Here is an 18,313-nt window from a genome sequence, read left to right as displayed (position 1 = left end):
AAACCCCTGAAAGATGGTGACTTGACCTTGGAAACGGACCATTCTGCAAGCTGTTCACCCCAGGAGTCCTCAGCCTATGTGCTTTAAGGGTAGACACGGATAGCATAAAGACTGTAACTGATACTAGCTATCGCAACAAGCAAACTACTCTTATATTTTCTACGTACAATCATACATACAGCAGCACCACATGACTAACCCTGAGCTACACCAGCCAAGGGCCTTGCAGCACCGTGTCATCTCCATATCTGACAAAGGCTACCTGTGACAGGTCAGGCGAGACAAAAAGCTTCTAACACACCTTTGCATTGGGTTCAATGACATTAACCTTTTCTTAGGAGACATGTGGGTGCTCTTAGAGTCATTAGAAACTATACTATGACGTTGACATTTCTGAATACAAGTGAAGGCATGACAACATCTGATTCCCAATCCTGTCTTCACATAGTCTGACCAGCATCCTTGTGTAGCCTTCCCGAAAAGCTAACCTAACCAACATGACATCCCAACGGCCAAGGCCCTCACCATCTGTACATGAAAGTTGTCATTTTGCCTAGGTAGGTGTAGCAGGGTGCATTTGTGTATGGGTGCATGCTACCACAAAGAGATATGCTAGCTTGGAATGACCTGTGAGCATTGTGGGAATACCATAATGTTGCACAGGTGCTTTTCTAAAGCCTGGAACTGAAGGCCTGCTAGGTGAGCACTCTACACTGGCTCTGAAACAGCTGAAGCAGTGTTGTTAGCAGTGTCTTTGCAGGCCCATATGACACAAAGCATCCCAAATATAGGTGATTACTTCACATGCACAGGGGTATCAGCTATAGAACGAGGCTGCAAAATGGCAAGTCTGTGAATGATACCTTAAACTGTCTACCTGTAGCTTTAGGCTGTGTCTTTAAGCTTCAGAGCTACTTGTGATTTATAGGATTTCTAGAGCTGTTGCTTTCCATGTTCAAGGCCCAGATGGAGTTCCATCACACCTATGGCACTATCTCACCCACACGTGAGGGCTACGAGAGGGTCCTAGGGGTAGGCCTGTCAAGAAAAACAGCAGAAGCTAAGCCAAGTTATCTACACTGTGTTGGCAGTCCTACACAACCTCTCTTGCGACACATGCCTCTTTTAGACTCACTATCAGTCAGAACACATTAGGCCAACCACATGTATTTGGTGTTATCTTTACTTTGACTACAATTTTTCAAGTTCAGTCTATTGCTCCATTGTCAAGATGAAGCCTAAGTAGGCATGCATGGTTTCTTTTATACACTGACCCAGACAGAGGAGTTGTGAGTTAAAGAAAGATGATAAAGAGGAGAGCAGCTGCAAACACTCTACTGGCCTCCCTTCCATGGAAGTGGAAGGGGTAGTTGAGGCCTAACATACAAAGTAGAATTCTATGAAGCTTGTATGGGTGCAAATGGAGGATCCGGGGGTAGATCCAGAAGTATCTCCATTGGTATCCCGTGGCATAGAGCGAGATTATGGAATACAAAGCAGAGCAGCACTATATCTCCTACTCCACATTGTTGCGTTTGTGCCTGCTCTTGCCCTCGCTCCACCCTCTCTACCTCTGAGGCGACTCCCTTCGGGTCTGATGGACAGTTGCTGCCACGGCTTCTCCTCGCCGTTTCTTCCCGGAGTCCCCGGGCTGGCCTGACGCTGCGGATCCGCCATGTTCCTGATGACGTAGGGTGCGAGCGCACGCGCGCTCCGAAGTTTGTACCAGCAAGGGCGCGAACCTCAGAGGCGTCCCCCCGTAGTGACGTCATCCGCTTCCAACATAAAAGGTCTTTGCTTACGCTTATGAATTGAGTTAGCAAGGGATTGATTGCGGGGATCATCTCGATCCGCTTCATTCTCCACTGCTCTGCCTCCTCAAACTTACCAGGGGTACCCGCTCCTCGGGGGCCCCGCTCTCTCTTCTTGTTTTCAGATTGCTAAGACGGGATCTGGTTCTCGCTCCTCGAGGGCCTATGTCCCTGAACGCACAGAAGACTCCCTATTGCCTGGAAGCGATCGCAGACGTGAACATTGTGAGTTTCTATTCCAGTTGCATATAGGAACCAGCACTTGCTCTTCGAGGGCCTATTTTCCTAGAACTCTGAAGATTCTCTTCTGTCTAAGACGCTATCGCAGGTATGGAGATCATGAGTTATTATTACAGATTGCAGATAGGAATCGGTACTCGCTCCTCGAGGGCCCATGCTCCTAAAACTCTCTGAAGACTCTCTTCTATTTCAGAAACTATTTCATATACAGATATTGTAAGTTCTTATTTCAGTTTGCATATAGGAACCAGTACTCATCTAGAGGCTCCTGTTCCTGAATATACTAACTATTCTCTATTGCCTAGAAACCATCACAGAGATAGATAACTGTGAGTTACCATCGCTCTCTCAGAGCTGTCCCTGGAACCAGGTACTTGCTCCTCGAGGGTCTAACTCTCTCTAGCTACTGAGCCTTCTTATTAATCTATGTGAGTGTATCATCTACATCTGGTTATGATTCCAGCATACCCTGTCTACTCACTATCTATAAGTCTCTCTCTACAGCTCAGCAAACCCGGAGATAGCAGTTCCAGGATCTGAAGGACTTCAGCCCTGCCGGGCATATCAGCTCAATACTGCCACCTCTGGTGGTTCTACTACCTGTCTAATAAAGAACTATCTGTGTCTGTCTCCATACTCCAGCCTAGTCGGTGGTCCCACTCATGATATCCTCCTGAGGGCGCTGTCATCTGCCATCGGCCCAAGGATTCACCATTCTACATTAGAGTGCTCATCTCTCACACTTCAAGAGCTGAGTACAACAAACTGCTACCTTGCAGTCTAACCCTCAACTGTTGCTAACATCTCCTTCCTCAGGAACTGTATCACAACCAATTGCTACTTCTTAGCAGGAACCATACAGATGGCCAACACCTCCCTTCAGGGGAGACTTTCGTATATCAGGTTGCCACTCTGTGCGGAGATCCATAACAGATACTAACTCCTCCCCCTCTGGAAGAACAGATCTTATATGGTTGCTGACCTCTCCCCTCTGGGGAGCAACTCCATAACAGTTTGCCAACAGATTGCTAACCCTAGCTAAGTCGCTAACAGATTGCTAACTCCTCCCCTCTGGGGGAGCAAAGCTCAACAGGATTGCTAACTCCTCCCCTTGGGAGGAGCAAACCCTAACAGACTGCTAATTCCTAGCAGCTCCTATAACAGATTGCTAACTCCGAGCAGCAACTCTAACAGATTGCTAACTCCGCAGTCCAACCAATAACACACATATTTTGTACAAACTGCGAAATCTACTTTTGAGAACTCCGAAGGTGCATTCTATGACACAGTGGGTAGAATATAAAGCCTCATTGTACTTTGTCTCTGCCGGCGTATTGGAAATAGCAATGGGGGTTAGAAGCCAGGTCCTACAACTGTATCCCAAATCTCCTGAGGCTAAGACAAAATGGGGGCATCATTACCACCATGGTCACTTTGAGATCTGGCTGTCAAACCACAGCATACTGTAAGACAGTAGAAGCTAACCTCTAGCTTAGTATGAGCCTTAAAAGCCTATTTCCCTGCCCTAATTGCATGCCACCTTTTTCTGTAACATTATATGACCAGAATAGCAGTAGCTGAATCTAGGTCAGATCTTCCAGACTAGCAAACTGCATCTGGGAATTCCACCAAATGCGTGGCAGCCATTCACAACCAAGCTAAGGGCCAGTTCTTAAAAAATACGCACGGGCGTAAATTTGTTCGCGCAATCCGGGGTTGGCAGTGCGCAAGGGGGTGCACACTTGTGCACCTTGCACGCGCCGAGCCCTAGAGGAGCCCCAATGACTTTCCCCGTTCCCTCTGCTCCCCCCCACCTCCCCCTCCCTTCCCTTATCTAATCCACCCCCCAGCCCTACCTAAGCCCCCCCTACCTTTGTTGTATTAGTTATGCCTGCCCAAGGCAGGCATAACTTGCGCGTGCCGGCCAGTTGCCGGCACACCATGCCCCAACACAGGTCGCTGTGCAGGAGCACTCAGCCCCACACCACCGCCATGCTCCCGGCCCCGCCCCTGGACCGCAGCCCCGCCCCCGGCCCACCCCTTTTTCAAAGCCCCGGGACATACACGCGTCCTGGGGCTTGCGCGCGCCACCGAGCCTATGCAAAATAGGCTCGGCACGCGCAGGGGCAGATTTTCTCGGGTTATGCGCGTAGCCTTTGAAAATCTGCCCCTAAGGCTACTCGTTCATAGCAGTCATCAAACCCTGAAGCAGTACATCAGAGCTGTCACACCTATCCTAGCAGAAAAACCTCTACCTCGTGGTCTGAATGTGCAAGCCCCTGGCTGCTCTGCAGTATGCTCTCCAGAGATACAAATCCGTCAGCCCTGACACATGGAATATGCTAGGCCCCAAAATGCACAAGCCACTGTTTCTGGTTTACCTTTGTGATGGGCAAAACAAACTGTGCCTGACATCCTGACTGACCCATCACTAACAGCCTACACCTGGATCTGCGAGTACCAGCAGTGTGGACATTTAAATGCTATGATTAACCAGTGAGATTTCAACTGCTCCAAATGGAAGGAATGGAAAAGGCCACTGTTTAATGTGAACCCATTGAAAGTGTGCAATGCCTGCTCACACACCAAGATACGGCAACTGCATAGTTTGGCCTCACAAGATTAGCAGGCCTCTGGAGCATGGGGAGAGAAAGCCAGGCCCTGGAGCAATGGTGAGCAGACCTAACTGTACAAGCCACTTGTCATGTCAGCGATGCTGTTACATCCCCCACAGCCCCTCCATGTCCATGCCATTTGCTGCTAACACATAGCCAAAGATGGAATAGAGAAAGAAGTATCTCTCTTACCTATGAGCCAACTGTCACCGTAAAGGCCATCCTCAAAATTTTCATACAGGCCAGATTGCCTAAAGAATCATGCATGGCTCCCGGGTACCTGGCCACCATGTCGAGGATGCACATTCAAGCATCACAGACCACTTGCAAGTTGAGGGAGTGGAAGAGCTTTCTGTTGCAGAAGATCTCCTTCCTGTCACGGGATGGGATGATGGCTATGTGAGTGCAGTCGATAGCTCCCAGAATATTGGGAAAGTTAGCGATGGCATAAAAGCCTCTCTTCAATTCCATCAAGTCCTGCCTGTCCCAAGAAAATACTATGTAGCGATTCATGTAGACAGATACAGCTATTATGACCGGGTCCAGACAGCGGTTTAGGGCATTTCCCACATGATCCCTACTGTTGTTTGGAAAGAGACGGTTGCCATGAAATGCAGGGTGGCCAATAGTTTGGTGAGGCTTGCACAGCATGGGACTTTTCCATGACCAGATCCCCTCGGATTTCTTCATTCAATTACAGGATAGCCTGAGAGCTGAGGCCATACCTGCTAACCACATAATCCTCTGGCATGCCCAGCAATGAGGCATGTGGAGGAAAGTTGTGCTCCCTTTATCTCCTCTGCTGTGCCTGCCTGAGTGTCAAGCGCTGCCATGGACCCCAACCCTCTCCCTGGCTCGGGCTCTGGTGCTGGGACTTCCCTAGAAGAGGTTGGAACTTCCCTTGCTTATTCTTATGGTTGTTCTTCTTCTTCTAGTTGTTGTCTGCAGCGAGCCTCCTGAAGCATCCAGTATCCCCCATCAACTAAACTTGCCACAAACGTTATGGGTTTAGGAAGACAGGCCAGGTTAGAACAGGTGTGCTAATTGGCCCAGAAGGGCATGGTAGATGTGTGATAGAAGGCCTCTTTACATTGCATGTGATAAAAGCTGAAATCTGAGTTACTGGCCGCGAGCGCACATTAAAAACATTTTTTTCCCTTGTACCGCAAAAAAAAAAAAAAGGTGTAGTTATTTCTGACATTAAATCTCATGTTAGTGTGCATTAAGCTATCGCAGAATGCGGTAGGACACCATAATTTGCATAAATATGTATATGTATTACAGATCAAGATACCGTGTTACAAATTTTGAAAAACGCTTTGGTAGTTTGAGGAAAATGTCAGCAATATACTGTTGAGGCTGAGGAAATTTGAAGCGGGATCAAAGTTGAGTTTCAGAAAGCTATGCAGCTGCATTAGGTACCAGTAATTTTTTTAATAAAGTCAAACGATATGCACGAAGGAACCCTTTCATGGGTTCCCATGAGGTATCATAGAAATAATTGTTTGTTCAGATGTTGAATGGAAAATTAGCATTTTTTTTTATTATACTGCAGATGGGTAGATGTCTAGTGGATCCTTTCGGACATAACTGATCATTGAAAGCATTTGAAGAAGTTGAAGAACTTATTAGAACATGTCATGCATGTGTGAGTTAAGATGGAATTTTTTCACCAATTTCCCTGATGAGGCCGCTTGCTGTGGGGTGAAACGAGGCTCTCGTCGGGAGTTTAGGCAGTTGAGAACAGAAGAAATATACAGAGAATAGAAGTTGATTTAACTGCTTGAAAGCATATAAGTGTTTCTCAACATATTTTGGAATATAGTTTTAATGTGTGATGGGGGATTTTTTTCTCTTGGTGATTGGATTTTAGATGGATGTGTGGTGTGGATGGTCTGTGAGGCATAAAGTATGAATGGTGTGAATGGAAGGTAATGCATAAATGTATATGAGGGTTTAATGGGTTGGTGTGTATTTTTACTGATAATTTGCATGATTGATGGAACAATGTTAAAGTTGCTTACAGAGACAATGTATATAGATTGATGATTTACAAGGTCTGTTAGTGGTCCGCATGTCATGTAAAAAATCTTTTAACATATGTTGTTAACAATAAAGTATAAGTTAATTACATAATATCCTCGCTATACCTCTGATTGTATTTATGACACAAGAGATTTTCAGAGGCTCTGCATGGTGTTTTTGCCTGATTAGCTGGATAAATAGCATTCTACGACTTATCAGTCTAAGTAGCATTTTTTCAGACTTATCCAGCTATCTTACTTAACCAGATAAATCTGAAAAGCGATAGAAGAAAAGGAGCATTTTTCAGACTTATCTGAACAAGTAGAGCCTTGCTGCTACTTAACCAGATAAGTTGAAACTTTGCTACTACTTAGCCGAGAAAAGTCCAAACTTAGCCAAATAATCACATTTAGGCAGATAAGTGAACAAATGATATACATTTGTGATATACACCAGTAGATTTTGCATGTGTAACTTAGACTAATTTATCCCCCATAAGTTGGCTTTTACATGCTTAAGTGGAAGGAAGGATTTTCTAACATGCGCGTGGCAATGAAATAACCAGTTTTACTAATTAGTCTACCAGTTCACCCTGTCCATCTGCTGTTCGCGAAAACACACCTGGCTCTTCAGCCTGAAGTCCCCCCCATTTCAACCAAACTCCCCCATCCGGTCATTTTTTCACTTTAAAGATGTTTACGATCATTTGAGTAAATATACGCAAGTAAGGTGTCATCTTTACATGCATAATTTGTTTATAAAAGAGCAACTAACTTGCATAATTGTTGATCCCTCCCTGGAATGCCCCTTGCCCACCCCTTTTTACATGCCTAAATTAACTCACAGACCCTGATTTATGCGTGCATGTTGAGGTTTCTAAAATAGCATATCACATATATGTTACTTTGCATGCATAAGTGCTATTTTGTTTACATGCACAACTTTAACAGAATGGGGACCTGGTATAACTTTAAAGGGGGTCTAATTTCTTAGGTGCATCTCACTGTGCCTCCACAAAAAAATCTGTTTACAATCCAACAGAAGTTATGTACAAATGGAAAACTGACCTCGCAAAATCATGGATGAATATCTGCAGCAATCCTTGTAAAACGAACAACAAGGCATTCTCCTAAATAGTTGTTTTTAACATCCTTCTCAAGATCTTATAAAACAACAAAACTATTCAACACAAAAATATGCTTTTGTCCCCTTTTAAAATTACTATCATTGTTCCATCACACTTACTGCTTCCTTAATCTCACAGCAGAAGATATGAATTTGGAATTCCTCTGTACGATAGCTCTCAGTAAAAGCAAAGCAATTTCCTTCTGCTGTCCCATCATGTCCTCGGACACAAAAAAGCACTTTGTAGATTGGAAAAGAGGCGATTTCCATATTGCTGGATTGGTCTATTATTCTGCATGAAGAAGAAAAGAAAGTGGAATGCATATTGGTCACAGGCTCGCAGAGGAACACTAAGAAAGCACAAGGCTGTAAACATATCTGGAGGCACTTTTCAATAGTCCATCTGCTTGCAACTATGTGCACATTTTTGTATGTGTGTGCCTGGGAGCTCATATGCACCTTTAGCCAAGCAATGGAAGGCAGCTTTCAGCCAAACCAATTTAAATGGGTAAAACTGCTTTGAAAATTGCCTTCTTTATGTTCATCCCCTAAACAGTTTTGTACATCTGCCTCAAGGGAAGCTCCTTCTCCTCACATTTGTGTGTATTAAGCAAAGCTAAGTTTTTATACCTTTTCTATGTGGATTTAAATTACATTAAACTGAATTTGTTCAATACACTGTGTGCAGCTTTAATTTCAAATTATACATTTAAATCTCATCTCTACTTCTTACTGAACAACCTGCAGAAGATGAATTACTCTTTCTGCATGCTTCCTTTAGAGATTAATATGACTGGTTACATATTCAATTAACATGACCGAAAAAGGTCTGAAAGAGTGTAACAGAGGGGATATACACCTTAGTTTCCAAACAAGTGAGCAGGATCCCTAGGCAGTTTAGATCAGGAACTCTGAATGAACAAACTGAATTATAAACCTATTAAATTACAGGTCAAATGTAATGATATTTGCCAGTATGTTTCTACAATGATACTAGATTTGTTGCAAGATGCAATACTGCCTGTTGAACCCAAGATGATGACATAGAACTTTTGGGTACATACAGGCCCCTTCTTCGGAAGTCAAGTAACATTTAAATAAGGGACCTCTGTGATTTTAAAACTTTCAGTGTAAAAAAAAAAGTGTGGAGTTATGCATATGGGGTGCAGAAATCCAAGGGAGCAGCACATGATAGGGTTGAAATACTAATGCACATCAAGCAGAAGAGACACCTCAGAGGGGTCACATCTGATGGTCAAGCAGGATGACAATGAGACAGAGCTACAAGAAAACTTAGGGGTGTAAGGAAAGGCATAACCAATACAGAACAGGAGGATGAGAAACCCTTTAGGTATTTCTCTTGAATGCCCCAGTGATAGATATTTTCTTTAAAAGATAGAAACTAATTATGCAACTGCTGTTAGCAGGGAGGTGTGAAATTAATGCATCATGAAAAAAGGATATCCCACCACATGGAAACAAAGCATATGCGGCATGTATTCAAGAAAGTATGGGGCAAGCACAAGGGATCTCTGAAGGAATGCAAGGGATTGTAGAGCTGAGCAGGTTCTTCTATTATAAACAGAACCTGAAAACATTTAGGGGTAGATTTTATGATCTACGCGAGCGCGTCCATGTCCGCACGCTACCTGGCGCGCAAACATGGACGTGTTATTTTACAACATGCGCGTGCCGGTGCGCACATGTTATAAAATCGGGGGTCAGCGCGTGCAAAGGGGTGCACATTAGTGCAACTTGCGCGCGCCGACGTCCACAGCTTTCCCAACCCCCTAAACTAACCTCCCTTCCCCTTCCCCTAACCTACCTGCCCCTAGCCCTAACCTAGACCCCCCCCCCCCAACCTTTGTTGTACCTGTTGCACGCAAAGGCACCTGCCGGCACGTGATCCCCCAACACAGTGGCAAATGGCCGCTGTGCCGGGAGCCTCTGACCCCACTCTGCCCCCTCCCCTTTTCTGAAGCTCCGGGACTTACTCGTGTCCCGGGGCTTTTTACGCGCGTGGCTGGGCCTTTTTCAAATAGGCCCGGCGCGTGAAGGCTTTTGAAAATCCAGGCCTTAATCAATAAATAAATAAATGAGCAGACAAGATGGGCTATATTGTCTTTTTCTGCAGCCATGGCTCTATGTTTCCATATACGTTATTAGTCAGACTTCATCTGGAGTATTGTGACCAGGTCTGGAGGCCACACCCCTGAAAGGATATTTACAAATTAAAAACAATTCAGGAAAGGGTTACGAAAAAGGTGCAGAGACTAAGAGAGCAATATTCACTGTGAGTGAAAACATACTCTACCTGCAGAAATGGGGGCTTTTAATATTGCCCAAGCTGTCAGAACTTACAAGTAAGAGCACTGTTATGGAATTTGGAAGCTTTAGAAAGAGGAACTATGTGCATAAATTTGATTACTCAAACCTACCCATGTAGACTGATGGAAAAATTGCACACAGAGAAAGCAGGTGCAATCTCTGCAGGTTTTTTTTTCAGGAGCAATAACTATAGGAAAAGCCTGTGTTGAATTTTGCTTTGGATTACTGGTAAAAACCTCACAGCGAAAAGTACCAACGGAGTTTGCACCAAGGCCGGCAGTTTTGATTATTTCTCGCTTAAAGATCTAAATATGTATATCCTGGAGAAGAGAGGAGGGGAGGGGAAGGGAAGGGAAACGATCAAGACCGTGAAATATCTCAAAATTAGAAATCTATACATGCAGCAAACTTTTTCAGTGGAAGGGGAATTCTAGAAAAGAAGTCACGCTATGAGGCTGAAAGAGGAACGACTCGGGGGTATCATCAGACTATATTTCTTCACAGACAGAGTAGCAAATGTATGCAACAGCTTCCCAATGTCAACAGGATTCTCTGAATGAAAAACATAGCTATAAGTATTAACAAGACCTCCTATTCAAAACCAACAGGCCGATACAGTAAAGTGCGGCCGCGGTTACCCTGCTTCTAACCCGCTTTCTACTCACAATTTGGCCGCGTTAGTCCTACCTGCGATTCACTATCCCTTTTAACCCATCCTTACCGCCTCTTTAAATCTGCGGGTAACCCTTTCCGCCCGCGGCATGTATATGAGATGTAAACGATCAGATTAGCTATTCCCTCCCATACAGTAATGCGATTATCGCTTTTTAAACCTGCAGTTTTGCCGCGCGTTTAACCTGATAATTTACCGCCTACCCTTACCCCCTGCATTAGTGTGGAGCGTCAGGCAAGCCGAGACAAAATTTCATGGGCCACGGAGCAGCCCCAGCCAGCCCCGCTTCACTGCCTGACCCCCTAACTCCCCGGGACAAGACCGAAGTGAATCGGGCAAACTTTCCGCCAGCCCCCGCTCACCTGCCCTGGCCACGTCCATCTCCCGCGCTGACAGCTCCAGAGCAGCCCCAATCCTCTCTCCCCTCCTCCCAGGGACAGCCGGCGGCGAGAGCGGCTTCAGCAGCCCGGGGCGGATCGGGCACTCCCCATGGCTCCCTATTCTCTAAAATGTAATGAGTGCACGCCGTGACCTCGGACGTCGCATGCCATGACCTGAGCGCCCGGCTGGACGTCCGAGGTCACGGCGTGCACTCATTACGTTTTAGAGAATAGGGAGCTATGGGGAGTGTCCGATCCTCCCCGGGCTGCTGAAGCCGCTCTTGCTGCCGGCTGCCCCCGGGAGGAGGGGAGAGAGGACTGGGGCTGCTCCGGAGCTGTCAGCGCGGGAGATGGACGCGGCCAGGGCAGGTGAGCGGGGGCTGGCGGAAAGTTTGGGGGGAGTTAGGGGGTCAGTTAGGGGGTCAGTCAGCCCTTCTCCTGTATCCATTTCCTGGTACCTGTCATTTCAAATGTCATTTGAAATGACAGGTACTAGCGCACCCAGGATACTGTATAGGCGCTGTATAGCGCCTATATAGTAAAATGGATTGCGCTTCCTGGATGTGCGTTGGACGCGGCTTGCATTTGCATGCCATTTAAATACAGTATCGAGCAGTATGTGTTTCAAACTGTGCATGCGGCAAACGCGGGTGCGCCCGGCACTAACGCACCCCTTTCTACCGCACCTTACTGTATCGGCCCGCAAATCACTTATTTAATAAGAAAACTTGTCACATGGGAGCATAAAACATGGAAAATACTGCTTTCAACTTGCAGAAAAAATAGAGGACATCCTACATTTTAGAAAGTGCATCTTATACCAGAAAAGATCTGAAATCCTACTCAAAAAAAAAAAAAAATCTGAGCTCACCTGACAGAGCCGTCTGGAACATTTGGCACATAGAGAGTTACAGGGATGGGAGCCAGGCTTTGGGATCTCATAATTGCCATTGCTCGGAGAGCCTCCGATTCATTGCGAGGGGCAGAAACTTTCATACATCCTAAATATGTCAGTTTGTTAAACAACACACTGTCTTCTTCCAGGGGTTCACCGGATGGGGAAGGCATTCTAGGTGCAGACACTTCTGAAAACAAGTTAGGAAAAACATGGTAAGTTGTACTGACTCAGCAGAGTTTCATTTTTTATTTATTTAAAACCTTTTATATACCGACATTCATATGCATATCACATCGGTTTACAAGCAACAAGGGGAAAAATAACTTAAATTGAGAAAGTGAAAAATAAAGTTACATGTAACAGGGATATCAAAGGAACAAGAGGAGATGAGGCAAGGAAATAAAAGGGTCAAGATGACCTAGGAAGGACATTAAGGAGAGAGAGTTTTAAAGAATAACTCAATTTATTCTCACTCTCAATTATGCTAGAATAACAAAGCCACCATAATGTACCTTTTATTACCTTCTGGATTAAATCACAATTCTCTCTCACAGTTCCTGTGGAATTTGAGAAAAATACCTTTTTCTGGGTTCTTAAAGGTCTCTTATATGTGAGGGATTGACTAACTGGAGAAGCAAAGTGGATATATAAAAAGAAAAAAAACATTTTATATTTTGTAGAGCTTAGCAAGCATGTTGTGTTCTGAGCTGCTGGTATCTCAAGAAGTGAGTGTACGGTTAGATTTTGGGCACACACTGTAGTCAAAATATGGGGCGGGCCACATGCTGACTCCGGAGATGGATTGTGCAATGTTGCATCAGTCTTTGCAACTGACACCTAGCATGATATAATTGAAGACACCTAATATGTATTTATTTATTTATACGTTTTATATACCGACATTCAAATGACTATCACATCGGTTCACATACAACTGGGGAGCCAAAAAACTAGTAGGGAGAAAGGAAGGATAAAGTTACAATTAACAAGGGAATCGTAAGGAACGGGGTGAGAATGCGGAACGGTCTAAGGGACCAAGTGAGAGTAATAGCAGGAAGGATACAGCAAACTTAAAACTTTGTTGAGATAGCAACTATATTACATAATCTATTTACAAAAACTGTATGACAGTCAAAAGCACTAGCTGCTGCAGCACGTTGTAGTGACAATGTATAATATTTGGGGTTTACCAGAGATGGCTATAGGAAAGTTAGGTAGTGAAAGGGTTACATAGTTGGAGTTTTGGAAACTGGAGGTGAGGACAGAGACTAGGATGGGATTAAGTGTATGAAAAATGGGTTTTGTTTCAGTATTTGGACTTGGTTACAGTGAGACAATAAATGATAGGCAGCAGACCCTAACTTAGATCTATGATTGAACCAACTATGTGACAATAAGAATAATGATGTGATGTAAGAATGCTTGTCATCAGGGAATGAAGCATTCATTGGTTACATGCAGGGCCAGCGCGTCCATTAGGCGAACTTCGGCGGATTCCAATCTCTATCAATGTGTCAAATTTTAGAAAAATCAATTCAATGGTGTTTACATAGGGTCAAAATTACAAAAATGTGCTTCTCTGAAGTAAACAGTTTACAAACTACTATATGGATCATACAGAGGTCTCCACAGAAAGAAGAAGATGAAAAACCAACGGCTGAATCAAAGTCTTTGAGGTCAACATTCAAAACAGTTTGTCTGACTAAGTTTAGGACACAGCCAGACAAACCTAGAAGTTTAAACATGTCCCCCCACTGACAGGATAAGTTTTAGTCAGGTAAGTTTTCACATGGCTAAAACGTAACTGTATTTTTAAAAAAAATAAAAAAGAGGTATTCCAGGAGCAGGATTTAAACTTAGCTGGGTAGCATAGCATATCAGTTTAGCTAGCTACCCGGATATCCTTAACTGAATATGTAACATTTAACTAGTTAAGTGGCTGAAAAACAAAAAAAATCCTTTTATGCCTACAGGGCTGATCCCCCGCCTGACTAAATAACTTATACAGATGTTAGGAATAGTATCTGAACCAACTCTACTCCCCCATCCCCCCCAAAAAGGATTTTTTTGTTTGCGATTTTTTTTTTTTAATTTATAACAATTTCAAATTTTACATCCAAGACAAAATTGTTAAAAATTAATACAGTGGCAAATAATACAGGAAAATGAAACAATCCAATCATGCATACAGCAACCACTGCATCCCTTCAGTCCACAAAAATGAAAAAAGGAACCATTCACCAAGCATGAAGAAATTATTATCTGAACAGACAAGGGGGGGGGGGGGGGGAAAGAATTAACATAGTTGCAGGCTTCCTACTATTCTTGTGTGCGTTAAGTTACAAGAGAAGAGGGAGACAGTAAAGACTGAATTTGTGCCCGCATATCCCTAATAAACTGAGCAATTTGAGCCACCTCATAGAATAAACACTTAATGCCCGCAGGTTTAACCATATATTTGCACAGGAAATTCAATCAAAACAATCTCCCCAGCTATAAAACCCCTGGGCTCGTCAAAAGAAATATTTTCCTCCTATTCTGTGTAGGCTTAGCCATATCTGGAAGCATACACTCAAATTAAAGAACAATGTATCTCTTTTTGAAAATAAAGTCTGAATAGTCAATCTACTTCTGAAATAAGAGAGAAACAATAAGAATATAGGGAATGATCTCATCATCCACTGATTTTTCCAGAAAAGCTGTCAAATTTGAAATATCCGGTGAGAGATGAACCAGTTCATTATTTCCGTCCTGATTGACCCTGCACAAAGGGGTCCTCAATCACCTCCTCAGTCTGTATAATGTCATCAGCCCCTGCCAGCTCAGAGGACATTTCTGACTGCTGATTTCTTGATTGCCTGAGTTGCTGCAGGGATAAGGGGGTCAAGGTTGCCCATGGATAGGCTCCTCCAGAGCCTGTCAGATACTCTCATCCTAGTTTTTGGACAAAGGAACCAATGGGGTCAGTTGAAGACTGAGTAAGAGATACCACAAGGTAAGCATTCTTTGTTTCCTTCCTCTTCCCCAAACTGAAACAATCCAAAACTCTAAAATCAGAACACCATCAATCGGAACTCAGTTATGTGCAGCCATCTTGGTTCCTAAATAAGATTTTTTTTAAAAGTTATGGGCCTATTGGCCCAAGAAGCACCCTCTCCTAAACTATGAACATATTGTTGTGATCCCGGTCACTGGGTCAGTGACCGGGCCCTTACCTCCTCCTGTCGCGCTGCTGACTGCCGGGCTCCCCGAGCCGCGTGGCAGCGGCTGCAAACCGCCGGGTCCCAGGCCTCTCAAGCCGCGTGGCAGCGGCGTCTCCACGAGGGAGACGCCGCCGAAGACTCCGCCCCTCTGGAGGGGAACACGCGCGCGCAGGGGCCGACCTTTTCTGCTCACAGCCCCGGATGTCCTGGCCCGCCTCCTGATGACGTCAGACGCCGGTAAGGGGATTTAAAAAGGCCCCGGGAATCCTTACTTTGCCTTGCAACGAGGTTACTTCCTGGAAGTGCTAGTTGCCGTTTCGTTCTCCCGGTTCCTGATTCCAGCCTGCCTGTCTTCGGATCCTGCCTGCCTGACTTTGTTTCCTGATTTGCCTGCCGCCTGTCTTGACTTTAGCCGTGACTCCGACTTCGCTTGCCTGCCGCCTGTCCCGATTCCAGCCTGTGACTCCGACTCCGCTTGCCTGCCGCCTGCCTTGATTCCAGCCTGTGACTCCGACTCCGCTTGCCTGCCTTGATTCCAGCCTGTGACTCCAACTCCGCTTGTCTGCCGCCTGCCTTGATTCCAGCCTGTGACTCCGACCCTGCTTGCTTGCCGCCTGCCTTGACTCCGGTTCGTATTCCTTCCTGGGTTTCGTCTGTCCCTCGCCTAAGTCCCAGCGGTCCGGGTCCCTACGGGCTCCTCCTGGGGGGACTTCGGACTTCCAGGGTGAAGACTCCTAAGTCCTAGCGACCCGGGCTCCTACAGCTTCTCTGGAGGGGTCACGGGTTTCCAGGTGAAGTCTCGTCAACCCAGTGTGTGTTCTGCCTCCCGGCCGCCCATCCTGGTCGGTCGGCCTAAGGATCCACTTCTGGAATTGGACAGTCCTAACACATACATCCAGCCTCTGAGCAACTCCTCAACTCCCTCTCCTCACCCGTCCTCCCCAAATTCTAAACATATATGCAGCCTCTGGGACTCCTCTTCCCCATCTGCTACTTTAGCTGAACCATCCCAACTCACCCAGCACCCTCAAACCCACATAGCTGCAGTAATGTGGTACAATTGTACCACTGCAGGCAGCATCCAGCATTGACCTCAGCTGAGCGCACTGTTTAACTCGCTGTTCCACTATCCCTTACACTATAAGTGGTTTAGCGTGTCGAAAACACGCGTCCAACCCCCACCGAAACTAATAGCGCTCATCGCATGCAAATGCATGAGATGAGGCTATTAGTCTAGAAACCTGTGTGGCTGATTTGCACATTTTACGCTCAGAAATTAACACTTGCCCTAGTTAATTTCTGAGCATTTAGAAAAAGTATACAGAAAAGCAGAAAACACTGCTTTTTTGTTCATCCTCTGACTTAATATCGAAGCGAAATTAAGTCAGAGGAAACAAAAGGTAAAAAAATAAGATTAAAAAATATTTTTTTTAAAAGTGCTGGCGGCTCAGATTAGGAAAACAGATGCTCAATTTAAAAAAAAATTTTTTTTAAAAGTGCTGGCGGCTCAGATTAGGAAAACAGATGCTCAATTTTACGAGTGTCCATTTTCTTAACCCATGGCTGTCAGCGGGTTTGGAAAATGGACGCTCATAAAATTGAGCGTTGTTTTTCTGAACCCTGCTGACAGCCGACCTCTCCTGGACTTCCATTGCTAAGGAGGCAATAAGGACGCACTATTGTCCCTCATTTAAATACAGGATCGCATGCCCAGGAGAGGTGGCTGGGCACATGTTGGGAGAGCAGGCGCTCAACACTGAGCGCATACTTTCCAGAATCGGTCTGTAAATGATTTTCACTCTCATCAACTTCAGCCAACAGTGAACAGAATTCACCTTGAGTCTCTTGAGAGAAGTGTTTGGGGAATTCCTGTACCCTTTTCATAATGGTATGCAAATTCTGAATCACAGAGATCTAGAAAGATGCTTAGCAGGTCTGCAGCATATCATTCCAAGACTGCCTCTTCATAAACTAGTCTTTAGGTCTGACACTCAGGCATGTGTCAAACTTCCTGGCCCTTTTCAAAGCAGATATGATCATCACAGACTAGTATGGCAATTGAAAGCAGTCATATTCCTCAGGTGCCTGGACATGGTACTGGTGTCCATCTTCATGTCCACATTCTCATGCATACATCCTGCACTGCCACCAACTCATTAGGGATATCCAGGTATATCGGGAGACCGAAAGACAGCATTGTGGATTCTCTTTGGACCTTCAACTCAATTTGTATGGACTTCCATCACTAATTCAATGAGGGATAACTGAGATCAATATACAATTTTACATTAACCATAAAAGAACCTCCAAGGAGCCACATTTTGAACAGTCTGTGTAAATCACAAAATTCATGCGTAAGATTTATGCTAGTATTTTATAAACTGTGTGGCAGAAGCTGCACAGTTTATAAAATTCTGCATATTTCTGCCCTGAAAGTATGTTCACATATTTGTAATGCAGAAACATGCATACTTTCTCTACCTATTTTATAAAATTACCCATATATATTTTATATGCGTAGTAATTATAACATATACACATAACCCCCTGAGTTGTATGCAGAAGCATGTATATTATAAAGCATGCACATACTCTGCTTCTAAAAATTACTAACTTGTGCATATGTCTGGACTCATCAGTTCATTGATACCTCTACCAGTTCACCCAGCCCTGCACTCATTAACGCTGACCCTCCAGCATTTCACCCCCACCCACTACCACTTAACCTAGACATCCCACCCAAAAAAACTGCACAGAAGACAAGCGCAATTTTTAGCAGGTGCAAAAGCATTCAAATAAATTTGGTAATATATGCATGTATACTGCTCACAAAATAGCATCTTACATGTATACTTGATTTGATTTATTTTACTTATATTCTGCCTTTCAGCCACTTCAAAGCGGATTGCCTTCAGGTCCTGTAGGTATTTCCCTGTCCTAAATTTGTACCTAAGGCAACAGAGGGTAAAGTGAGTTGTCCAAGATTACAAGTAGTAGCAGGGCTGGCTTCCCTGA

At 44.7% G+C, this 18,313-nt stretch overlaps 1 protein-coding gene across 1 annotated transcript in view; it reads right to left on the bottom strand.

Annotated features, from left to right (window-relative positions):
• RABGAP1L (RAB GTPase activating protein 1 like) overlaps window positions 1–18,313 on the bottom strand; it is a 768,100-nt gene that overhangs the window by 651,953 nt on the left and 97,834 nt on the right. The window contains 2 exon segments of the mRNA XM_029618149.1: window positions 7,937–8,108; window positions 12,069–12,282. Of these exon segments, the coding sequence (XP_029474009.1) occupies window positions 7,937–8,108; window positions 12,069–12,282 (386 nt within the window).

This window comes from Rhinatrema bivittatum, chromosome 10, assembly GCF_901001135.1.
Source record: "Rhinatrema bivittatum chromosome 10, aRhiBiv1.1, whole genome shotgun sequence".
In the NCBI taxonomy this organism is placed as follows: Eukaryota; Metazoa; Chordata; class Amphibia; order Gymnophiona; family Rhinatrematidae; genus Rhinatrema; species Rhinatrema bivittatum.
The sequence above is the reverse complement of the archived record's forward strand: the minus strand, read 5'-3'. Positions and strand labels throughout refer to the sequence as shown.